Source organism: Sciurus vulgaris (assembly GCF_902686455.1).
Source record: "Sciurus vulgaris genome assembly, chromosome: 4".
NCBI lineage: Eukaryota > Metazoa > Chordata > Mammalia > Rodentia > Sciuridae > Sciurus > Sciurus vulgaris.
Genome location: NC_136464.1, coordinates 139,974,441 through 139,986,832, shown reverse-complemented (window position 1 = coordinate 139,986,832; position 12,392 = coordinate 139,974,441). Strand labels below are relative to the sequence as shown.

The following is a 12,392-nucleotide window of genomic DNA, read 5'->3' as shown; positions in this document are numbered from 1 at the left end:
AAACAAATCAACCAGCAGTACTGCCTACCAGTCTGCAGCCCTTCTCTGCCTATAGCAACCACTTGCTTCCACTGCCCTTAACCCATTTAACTCTTTTCCTATTGTTCAGGGCTGTTTCCTGTTTTGATAGAGATGTCATCAAAAGCAATTCCGACTACATTTGTACTTCTGTCACAAGTTTTTTTTATAAAGATTTATCTTCTCTTTCTTCTTCACAGCAAAGTATGTGAGATGCTAAAATTAGTATATTTTTCCTTTACCTCTTTCCCACTCCCTTTCTCTCCTTCTACCCATTCTTCATCTCCTCTCTTTCTGAGTAATAGTAATACCTGCTGCTTAGCTAGACTCTTCAGCATTCTTTTGCTTATCAGTTGAAAATCTGGGGTGGTTTCATCCCCTTCCTCTGTTCAGTTTACCAGTTCTCATGACATCAGTATAGGATGCTTCCAAACTAAATTCTAAATTCCAGCCAGGCAGCATTTGGGATAATAACATCAAGTAGCTTTGGCTCCATGTACGGAATCAACTTAACTAAAATCTGATAACTTTGAATTAAAACATAATTATGCAATTTAAACATTCTGAGAAACATCATTTTGAAAAATCTCATCATTGTTTTCCTTTTACTGATGTAAACAGTTCCTAAGCAATAGTGTTTTTAGAAATAAGAAATTATAACAAAACGTGCTTTCCATGTTATAATCAATCATGAACCGTCCTTAAACAGACATCACACTAATCAACCTCTAAACACCTATTACAACTTTTTGACAAAAATGTCTCAAATTAAGCAGCAAAATATATATTTATTTAAATATATTCCACTCTAAATAAGATGCTAAAGTGATTTTTTTAAAAAAATCAAATCAAATTCAGTACTACTAATTTTGTGAAAAACTTCATAGATATTTCTGAAAAGAAAAAAATTTTAAAAACGAGATAAGCAGGAAGAAACAGCTTTCCTTTAATTTTTACCACGTAACTATTTCATGACTCAAAACTCCACAACTCACTTGGCAGAGGATACAATCACCGTTTGTTCATCGGAATTGAGGATTTTTGTAAGATGAGCTGCAACTGAGTCTTCATAAATTGTCATCTGAAATAAGAAAAATGCCCTAGGCTATATTTTTGTTGTTGGCATTTATACAACTTGGTCAATACTGCTTCCAAAAGACCCGTTCGTGACACAAATGAAACACAGCAATTCCTACGATGAAAAAGGAGTCATGCCAAATAGATAAAAATTTCATTTCTGTGACAGGCTTTCATTTTCTGGATCTCAGTAACATATATTTTTAGAAAAGTCCATCAAAGGCTAGGCATGGGGCAGCAATTTGGGAGGCTGAGGCAGGAGGATCAAAAGTCGAAGGCAGTCTCAACAACTTAGTGAGACCGTGTTTCAAAATAAAAAACAAAAAGGGTTGGGGATGTAACTTAGGAGTAAAGTGCCCCTGGGTTCAATCCCCAGTACTGGGGGATGGGGAAGAAAAGAATAAGCCATAAAAGCCCTTAATATGAGAAGAATTCTTAAAAGCCAGACAATCTAATAAAATGGGCAAAAATAATTTACATAGGAGAACATACTGATGATCCATAAACAGATGAAAAGGTGTTCGACCTCATAAGCCATCCAGCAAATGCACACTAAGACCACAACACACCACCACCAAATGTCTACAGGAAAGGAGAAGATGGAGACAGCAACAAATGGAAAACACCAGGCACTGACAGGATGGTGGAGCTACAGAACTCTCAAGGGGTCCTGAGAGGAGGGCAAATGGACACCAAACACTACAGAAAACTATTGGGTAGTATCCATTAAAGCTGAATGTATGCATGATACCACAGGACCCAGAGATTCAAATTCGACAATCAAAATAAACACAGGTGGGTGTTCAGCAAAAAACATGTACCAGAACATTCATGCAGCATTCACTCACTAGTAGAGTGGAAAATGAACTGTAGCATACGTGTGGAATGAGACACTATGGGACAATGAGAAGGGCTGATGCTCAGCTATGCCACAAGGTGGATGAATCTGACAAACATAATGTTGAGTGAAAGGATCCAGAGACAAAAGGGAATACGCCACATGATTCTATTTTATAAAATACAAAATTGGACAAAAAGAATCTATGTTGTTAGAAGCTTGGAGAGTGGTTACAGGTGGGAGGTGTTGGGTGGTGACCAAAAGCACCACAAGGGAGACTTGTGGGGTACTTGGATGTTGTCCTGTGATCTGGGTGCTAACTACCTAGGTTAGTTTTTGTTTGTAAAAATTTATCAAGCTACTTATCTATGATATGCATGCTTTTCTATACATATGATATGATTCAACAAAAAGTTTTTAAAAATGCAATCAAGCATTTTTAAAAGTCATATAGTCATATAGTCATGTAGATGTGATCAATCATGTAAATAAAGTTTTCTCTTAAATAACAACTAAATCAAAATGCCATGTGCCCTCTTATCCCCTTTTCTATTTGACTCACACTTTGACATCCTGTTGAAAAATCACATCTTTCTGATACATAAAAATATGCACAACATTTAAACAGTCTTACTTTCACAATCTTCCTTTAAATGTTTGCCTCGAATATATCCCAGGTTACACAGCTCAAAATTTTCCAGTATAAATGACAGGCTCTATTTAAGCAGGCCTGATGCTCTTCTGCCAGACTCAGATACCTTCGCATTGCTTTTTCTAATCAGTATCAGTTTATTCAGATTTAACTGAAGATTCAGTTAATGCCCACCCCTCGCAAAAAAAAAAATAATAATAATAAATAAATAAATCTTCCTGAACGAGCCTCTTCCCAAAGCAATCTCAGTTCTAATTTACAGTCAAGTGCACCAGTGGCTACTCAGGATGTTATTCTTTTAAATTTCTATCTTACCTTCTTCAAAAGCAGACCACATAGAGAAAAGCTATTTTACATCAAAGAAAAGAGGGGAGGGCAGGAAATCCAAACTTACACACATATATTGTATTGACCCACAAATCCCCTTTACTAATCTCCTGGCTTAAGTGCCAGAAACTGCATTTTTAGAGATCAGAAAAACAGAAATACATCTTCTAAAACTATAAAATAAGGAAGTGTTTTTTAGTGATTAGTTTTCTTCTCTTCCCTAAATGACCCTTAATGACCTTAACTCATGAATTAATATCAGTTGATTAATTTATTGTCATTTGATCAATGACATTTGCAATTTCATCTTTCAAAAATTCAAGTTTTTTCTCCATTAAAGATATTCAAAGAAAAAATATCACCTCTTTCAGAGTAAAATAAAATAAGCTTTATGACCAAGGATGAAATTATAGATGTCACTCATTAACCAAACTAAAGAGTCACTCAGCATGGTCAGGAAGTAATAATAAGAGTTTACATGTGTGTGAGTGTGTGTGTGTATGCATGTGTGCGTGCGCGCACGGGTGGGCAGCAGGCATTGAGGTTAAGCACTCTGTATACTTTTATCCCTTTAACTGTTCTGTTTTATAGTAAGGAACCCGAGACAAAGGTGAGCTGAGTAACCAGCCTAATACCCACAGTCAGTGAAGTGCTCAAGAGCTGAGACAGGTTATCTAGCTCACTTCTATTTTAGGTTTCAAGGTTAAAAAAAATAATAATAAAATAAAAAAATCACAGATAATAAAGTATTTTCTTTGTGTTAGCCAGAGGGTGTTTAGGCCTAGGTCAGAGTCAGACAGAAAGTTCACTTAATCTGTAATATTAAAGGATATTAGCTGTTAGTTAAGAAAAATCAATTAAAAAAAAAAATAAGCTGGGCTTGGTGGCCCAGGGCTATAAAGTGACATGGGAGGCTGAGGCAGGAGGATCACAAGCTAGAGGTCAGTCTGGGCAAGTTAATGAGGCCCTGTCTCAAAACAATAAATTAAAAGGGCTGAGGATATAGCTCGGGGGTAGACCCCTGAGCTAGTACTGCAAAATATAAAAATTAAAAAAGCCGATAAATTTTAAAAGATGAAGTTTCATTCAAAGCCCACTTAGACCCAAAAAAAGTAAGAGATTTCCTTTATGTACTTACACCTCATATTAAAGTGTGATTACATAAATAATGATAGAAGGCAATTATCTACCTTTATTTTATATGCTAGGAAACAGACATTTCTGAAGTAGGTAAACAAAAGAACTTACCCTTTTCTCTTTTTGGAAAGAAAATTAATAATATTTGCAAAAATACTGAGAGAATGGCTTCCGTGAAAATGCATTTGATGGTTATAGCAGATGGAATAATATGATAACTAAAAATGCTACTGGAAATGTGGTAGGACTATGAGTGACTTTTAGTTTCTTTTTCATATAATTTTCTTTTTATAAAAATTTCTTAGATACAATGTTTTCTACTTTTATATCAGAAAATATTTTGAAAACACAATTAGCTTCTCTAAGGAATAGCCCTGTTTCTAGTTATCATCCCTAGCCCTAGTTTTGACATGATCATAATTTTCTTAACGACAAAACAAAGGTTTTATCTGTAAAATAAACAGATGAATTTTCCTAGAGGAAGAAATAAGCTATCATAGATCAAATGGTCTTAGTGAGTCAGAGAATAATCCTTTGAAAGTCAGGTTCTGTTTTAAATCTCTACTGCTTTGAGATTTAATCAGAATGCTGAATCTTTTAAAATGTTGTCTAAAAACTTCAGGCACTTGTGGTCTGTAGCAGGATGGAATGAAGGGACCTGTCTTAGTTCCTTGGTTTTCTCTAGATCAACAGGCTTAACCCTGTCTTTTGACCCCTTCAAAGAACAGGCAAAGCTGTAAGATCATTATACAATATTCTGGCTACGAGTACTGATCTGTTTGGAGATTGTTTAAGGGAGCTGGGCTAACACCTGATAATCAAACGGGTGCTCATGAACAAGGCAGAAGATGAGTGGAAGCTAGCTGGAAGCTGGTTCCCCTGGAGCTCTGTTGGTAAAAAGGAAGCAGGCAGGTAGAACAACCAGGAAGAACTACCGAGTCCTGAGAAAGGGACATTATATTCCTGGTGCACATCTGCTGCATCACTGAATCCTCACAACCATTGCTGCCTCATGTCACAGATGATATTAATAAGGCCCACAAGGGCAAGTGATTTGGTTAAGGCCGCACTCCCTGTGGGGGTGGTCATGGAAGGAGTCTAATCTGGATCTTCAGGATTCTTTAATCTGGGGAGACAACTAAAAGTAGTTAAGGAGGCAACAGTCCCCCAAATTAATGTAAGATGAAGTAAACTTGCTCCCACAACCATTACAAGTAAGTTTTCTCTTTTTTCCCAAGATGTCAACCCCCATTTTAAATGACAAACAGGTAAAAGGTTAAGTCTTACGTAAAACTCTTCAGATGCTTCTGGAGGTCCAGGAAGTAGAGAAGACTTGGGTGGCAACTTGAGTTCATACGTCATTATACTCCACCTGAAGGGAGAAAATACTTGGGTCTAAAACTACTTTAACATTTAACAAACTGTTCTTATCTCGTCATATACATGTATTTGTAAACTATGGTTTTATTGTATCTTAATCAAAACATAAGAAAGAGATGAAATTTTGGTAATCTCATAAAATATTGGATTCATATTTATGATTTCCACATTTTGGCATTTCTTCACTTAGTGGCTTCTAATCGCTTTAAGAGCATACCCACAGTAAGAAATGTTCAACTATAAGAAGACTTCCCATTCATTAGGTGTAATGTATTCTAACTTTTTATTCAGTTCTGTTTTACTTTTTAAATAATGACTACTGCAATTTACTAAGTAGATTATAAGTTATTGATGAGTCACAATCAAGAGTTCCAAAACAACGTCCTAGATTAAATAATGCATACTATCAATGAAAAACAGGGTACTTCCATGTTCCAACCATTCTTGCCAAAGCAACTGATATATTTATAGATAAAACAAAAAGTAGGTGAATAACCTTCTTAATTTAAGAAAGAACGAATGTAAGCATGGAATTGAAAGAGAAATATTAATAGAAATAATACTTAATTCAAACAAATTTATTTCAATTAACTGTAAATATTAATTTCAAAGCAAACATTAAATCATTGGTGTTAGAGAAAAGCAATCAACTTAGGGTAATTCAAGTCTTCTATCTAAAATAATAATTTCCAAAATTGGACCAGGGCATTTCCGTAGACTACAAAATGTGAGATGAAGATTTTACACAGAATCAAAACATTATAAAAGCAGTACAAACATGACTTTTAAGAAAAACGGAAGTCAATGATACAACCTAGAGGCAAATTCCAAGATCGGTATTTAAACTGAGCTTGGTGTATCATTCAGACTAATGAGAATAAGTCTTTGCATAAAAACCCCAATTCCCAGGAATTCCCCCAACAGACATACATTATGTGTTAGGATATATAAACTGAGTGGTTATTTAAAGCTACTATTCAACTCTTAACATGAAAATGTTATAAAGATATTTATATTTGAGCACTGAAAGTCACTCATTCATCCATCAATCTGTTTGTGCAACAGATAAATATTGAACATCTCAAAGTGACAGGGTCTAAAAAATCAAGAGTGAAGAATGCTTTCCTAATGAATATTCCAGCACAGAAAACAGGGATAATATAAGTAAGCAAAACTATTAAGTTGCAAATATCAAATACAGAAAACAATTGGAAATACACAAGTCAAGTTCAGTATAGCTGGAGATACTTCTTTGATCAAAAGACCATTAAAGAAATGGGGAAAAAATCCATCCAATATTTATACCTTCCATGCTGTACCTCCCTCCTAGGTAGGAAATGGTTGGGGTTGAAGAAGCAGGAGCAAGTAGAAGCAAGAGAGGAAAGAGTCAGGCAGAGTCAGAGGCCAGAAAAGTTAGAACTTCTCTGCTGACTATATCTTAAGGGCAGGAGACCGCAATGTTGAAGAAAGACCCGAGGAACTACTGACTGGATTCTCAACTGCAAGTTCTAGCACTCACTAGCTATGTGATTTTGATCATGTAAAAACCTTCTTTTTACCAGGAAAATGAAGATGACAATATTGGTTCTCTTTAGGAGCAGTGATGACTGAAGACTAAAATGACTGGCAGACAGAAAATATTAATTGTTCTTACTCCCATTGTCCCTAGAAGCCTCAATTTTACATTTTAATAAAATAATCATAATAATGCTTTTCTGATCTATCCTATAAATTTGTAAGTAGGAGTGAACAGATACATATTATTTGGAATATTAAACAGTGATTTTTTTTTTTTTTTTACATTTTTGCAAATAGTAAAGGGAAAAAAAGGAACAAAATATTCTCGTATAGTCCCGTTTCTAACAATGTTCCTAGGTTTTTGAGTCCCCTTTGATTTTTTTTTCTTCTTGTGTTCCCAGACCTGTTGGTATGAAGTGGGAGTTTCACTGTGGAGATGCTATTCTCAGTTAATGAAGAAGTGAATTTCTGTAATACCAGGGAAAACCACCCATCCAGGGGAGAGGAAACGCCAACATTTCCTAGGATGTAGCAGGAATGCTCCTTAAATCTTTAACAAAGAAAGCATTTAAAACATTCCTTGTTGTTTGAAAAACACAGAATTACACAGATGTTCAGTAAATCACCTCTCCAAGCTCTTTTATAAATAATGGTGATTTTATTTATTTACTTCCAATTCTCCCCAGGTATAACTGACAATAAAACTATATATATCTAAGGAGTACAATTTGATGTTTTGATTTACACCAAGCCAATAAACTTACCCATCACCTCACATGGCTCCTTTAAACAAACAAACAAAAAAAAAAAAAAAAAAAAACCTCCAGGTTTTTTTAAGAATTGGAAACTGAATCCAGCTCCACCCTAGACTTTATGCAGCCACACTAAAGGCGTGTCTCTCACACGATTTTGGATAAATACAAATGTTCTACTGTCCAGCTCTCTTTTCAAATAGTCGGTCAGCAAAAGAATCATATGTACTACAGCATTACCTTATGACAGACAAGGTTACAATTAATTTGGTTATAGCTCATCTTAGAATAATTACATTTTAGATTGGTGGCTCCCTGATGAGATTTGTTATTTTCGGGAAGAGTTCCACAGATGGCTAATCCTATCAAAGTTGTTTTGATTCATGCTACCTCAAGTCTATAATGATATTTTGACATTTGTCTTCTACTCATGGGGGTGGGGTAATTGCTGCTTACTGAATCCTGTTATTCCCTACCCTCAAATTCTAAACACCTCCTCCACAACACTCAGCTGCACACTCTGATTTCTGTTTTACACGTGGGCCATTCGGAGAGAAAGCAGATGAGAGATGTGAGCAGGGACAGCATAAACACAGTGATAAGCCCTTCTTTCAAAGCCATCTTCTAACTTCCCTGTTTCAGGGACAGGATGCTTTATCTTTTTTATTTAAATTCAGTTCTTTGTTGGATCAATTTGTTCGCAATGTGTATAATTAAGAAGAGATATTCTAACAAACAAAAAGTAGGTCTTTCCTTTTCTGAAGCCACAAGATGATGGGGTCCTCCTTTTCACACTCACCAAAACACCCCCTACCAAATTAACTATTTTAATTCTTCTACTATCCTACGTATCAACCTACTCTTCTATCTTTAAAACAATGGATTCATTGGAATGCAGGGAAGGGATGTTTCCCCTCAGTTTTTTAAAAATTCATTCACTCAGAAAACTTCTTTATTGAGTATATCTACTCTGTTCAGACCTGGTTCTCAATCTCAGAGAACAAATGGTGGACAAGACCAGGAAATCTGCCTTCGTGGGCATAGTCAGTAAATTTAAAATGATCAAAAAGTGATTTCTGTATGCCATTTTTAGTCTAGGTTTAGTAGAAAATTTTCTCTTACCTGTCCAACATTTTGGTACTGGCTCGTTCCAGCTTCTCTAGTATCTGAGGCAGTTGAGTGTCATCATCGTAGGAACCACCCCAGCCAAGAACTCGAGCTAGGTCATTGCCGGTTCCCAAGGGCAATACACCCAGCTGACACTATGAGAGAGTACAGTGAGAATTTCAGACAGGCTGAGAAATAAGGACCATTACAATTCTGTACCTCCCTGGAAAACATGTTAGTTTTCAGTCATGTTAGTGTACAGTCATATCAACCAGCAAGGAAAAGAATTAGCACTTGCCTGTTTATTCAAGTTGAGCTTATCGATTTCTGACAAAACCCAACCTACACTTCCATCTCCTCCGCAAACAAGAATCCGGAAATTGTCAAACTTCTGAAATAATCTTAAACTAAAAGTAAAAATTATTTCATTTTAGTAAAAATCAATAAAAATCACTTTTTCTAATTCTTTGTCATTCTGTATTCATTGGTATTCAAGTTCAGACAAAATATAACTCTTACTTAGCTACTCATTATACTATAAAAAATTATATTGAGTGCTCTTTTTAACTCAAGAAAAACCTCTGGATCAAAAGAATGAAAAGGAATGACAAATAGGAATGGAGGAAAAGGGAGCAAGAATTAAGGAAACAAAGCCAAAGCAGAACCTAGAAAGAACTACAGGTAAATATGAGATGGTGAAAGTGGTGGTTTTTCTATCTTCATGACAAGGATATATTATTTCCTTAAGAATTATAAACCAGGGGGAATCTAGGATGGGATGCCAGCAAATGGCACTGAAGTAGTTCCTAAAGACATTGCCAAACTTTAGCTAATGTGGTTTTAAGTACACTCAACCCGCCCTTTCTCCTTCTCACCTCCTACTACTCTCAGCCAATCCTTCACTTCTCTCCCCCTTCATCTCAACTTTTGACACATTTCACCTCCTGAATGTACCTTTGTAAAACTCAAGTATTGTGGGAAATCTGGAAAATAGATCATAAGAACAAGCTCAAGAAATTTCACACAGAGAGATCTTCAGGGGCTTAAAGAATAAACAGGAAAAATAAATATCATGAATATAAGATAGGGGATAGGGGAGTAGCTCGGTGGTAGTGTACATGCTTCCAATGTATGAGGCCCTGGTCTCAATCCCTCGTGCCAAAAATAAATACACACATACATAAATTCCTAAGTTAATTAATTAACAGAACCATGGAGAGTTATAAAACAGACGTGTCAGAAAGGGTTGGGCTTGTGACTCAGTAGTAGAGCACTTGCCTAGCATGTGTGGGGCACTGGATTCGATCTTCAGCACTGCATATAAATAAATATGTAAAATAAAGGTCTATCAACAACAACAACAAAAGAAGAAGAAGAAGAAGAGGAGGAGGAGAGGAGGAGAAGAGGAGAGGAGGAGGAGGAGGAGGAAGAGGAGAAAAGAAAAGAAAAGAAAAGAAAAGAAAAGAAAAGAAAAGGAGAAAAGAGAAATGAAACTACCAAAAAACAGAAAGCACAAAGGTGAGAAGAGAAGCTACATGAGAAGACGATGGGAACCAATCAGAGGAAAGGAAGAGATGTCCAATTAGACGAGGAAGATGTGGGGTATAAATGAAGACAACTAGTGTTCATGTAACCAGAAGGCCTGAGACTCAGCAAGAGAAAGACACAGCAAAAAGGGCAGAAGACCTTGCAGGGACAAAAGTGACAAGAGAAACAAAGAGAAACAGGAGAGAAATAGAGAAGACAGAGGAAAGTATCTGTTTCTAAATGAGTGCTTTACAGGCATCCGTATTTAAAATTCCAACTTCTAGGCTAAGGATGTAGCTCAGTGGTAGAGTACTTGCCTAATATATATAAAGCCTGCAGGACTGCAGTAAAATAAAATAAAATTGCCATTTCCACTTCTGTGTTCATGCTTCAAGGACACAGTGAAACCCACAGGAAAAGCTGAGTAGCCTATGCAAATCACAGAGAGTAAAGGCCCCTCGATCAAAAGACACAGTATCCTCTTTAAGAAAAGTCATATGCATACACTGAAAATGTGTCTCAAGGCATGGTTCCCCTCGATGAAAATACTATTTAATTTTTTTTTAGATTTTAAGTTACATGACATTCTATAGCTCAGTTGGTAGAGTGCTTGCCTCGAAAGCACAAGGCCCTGGGTTCGATCCCCAGCACCACACCAAAAAAAAAAAAAAAAAAAAAAGTCGGGCAAAGTATTTCTTTGTCATTTATGTGAACTATGTCAAATTCTTGAGGAACGGTCCTTGAGATCCATGATAGCATCTGTACTTGGTGAAATCACTGATTATGTACATTAAATGTGAATTAATACTAGCCTTTCATGAATATAATTTTCTAATATGAGCTTGTATTTGGCAGGCTGGGATGTAGCTCAGTGGTAGAACATTTACCTACAATACCCAAGGCCTTTGGTTCAAACCCTAGCCCTGCAAAAAAAAAACAAAAAAAACCTCATATTTTATATTCATGGAAGATGACCCTCCTTAGAGCTAAACAAATTGATAGTAGTATTTGATGTAAAATATATAATAAACATTTTTTAAATAAATAAATTTTGGAATTTGGAAATTTTGGTAAAAATATGGAATTTGAATAACTGTCAAAAAGCTTATGTTAAAACTTTAAATGAGAGTTTTAAATAAGGGAAGATCAACATAAGAGATCTAGTGGAATCTGTAATTTTCATGACATGAAAAGCCAGACACATTTTAACCCTAGTACTATATTTCATTCAAATAAAATTTATCAATAATGAATTACCCCAAATGAGGACCTCCGTTCATTAAATCAAACACCTGAGCCGGATTTAGCAACTGTTTAAAACGTCGAAGGAACTTGACTCCCTGATTATCTCCACTCTTAGAATTGACAAAAACCAATAAAGGACTAACACAGAATGAAAATGTTGCTCTACAAAAACCTGTAAAAACAAAAAAAATACACACATAGTGTAAGGTCAATATGTACTGTTTTCCTTTTAAAATTATTAATGAACATTCAGAGAAAGGAAGATAAATTGATGAAAATAAAGAAACTTGCTTATTACTAGAACATTCAGGTATAATGTAGACTCACAAATGGAAGTGTACTATTTAAATACTAAGAACATAGGACTTATCATTTAAAAATATGCTCTATAATGAAAAATGATAACAAAGATAGGAAACATATTAACCACAGATAATTTGAGATATACCATCTACCTTAACAATATAATTATAAGAAAAGCTAAGCACAGTGCATGAATTCACATTTGTCAACGAATTCATAAGATCATTTTTCATATTTTAAAATAATTTGTTCTTTGATAACATCTGAGAAAATATTAAAATTTATAAGAAATAAAAGAACCTTGATATGTCAGGGATAGGGGATCAATAGCACAAGTTTTAAAAAATCGCATTATTTAAGCTTTATATCTTATGTCTAAAATATTGACATAAAAATTTCAAAAGGCATAAAGCACATTATAAATGCAAGGCATTAACAGTACATGGTAAAAGCCTTTTGTAATACAGCTTGTTTAGAAGGAAGTTATTAGTATGCTATTCCAAAATCAGTG

General features: G+C 35.3%; 1 protein-coding gene across 11 annotated transcripts in view; it reads right to left on the bottom strand.

Annotated features, from left to right (window-relative positions):
* DGKH (diacylglycerol kinase eta) overlaps positions 1 to 12,392 on the bottom strand; it is a 179,354-nt gene that overhangs the window by 54,567 nt on the left and 112,395 nt on the right. For all 11 annotated transcript variants that reach the window (XR_013763222.1, XR_013763223.1, XM_079136503.1 and 8 more), the window contains 5 exons: positions 11,591 to 11,750; positions 9,105 to 9,213; positions 8,822 to 8,961; positions 5,337 to 5,421; positions 1,014 to 1,099 (listed from right to left, as the gene is read on the bottom strand). Coding sequence is in view for 9 of the 11 variants with exons in the window: in XM_079136503.1 (XP_078992629.1) it covers positions 1,014 to 1,099; positions 5,337 to 5,421; positions 8,822 to 8,961; positions 9,105 to 9,213; positions 11,591 to 11,750 (580 nt within the window). In the remaining 2 variants the exon portion in view is untranslated. The remainder of the gene's footprint in view (positions 1 to 1,013; positions 1,100 to 5,336; positions 5,422 to 8,821; positions 8,962 to 9,104; positions 9,214 to 11,590; positions 11,751 to 12,392) is intronic.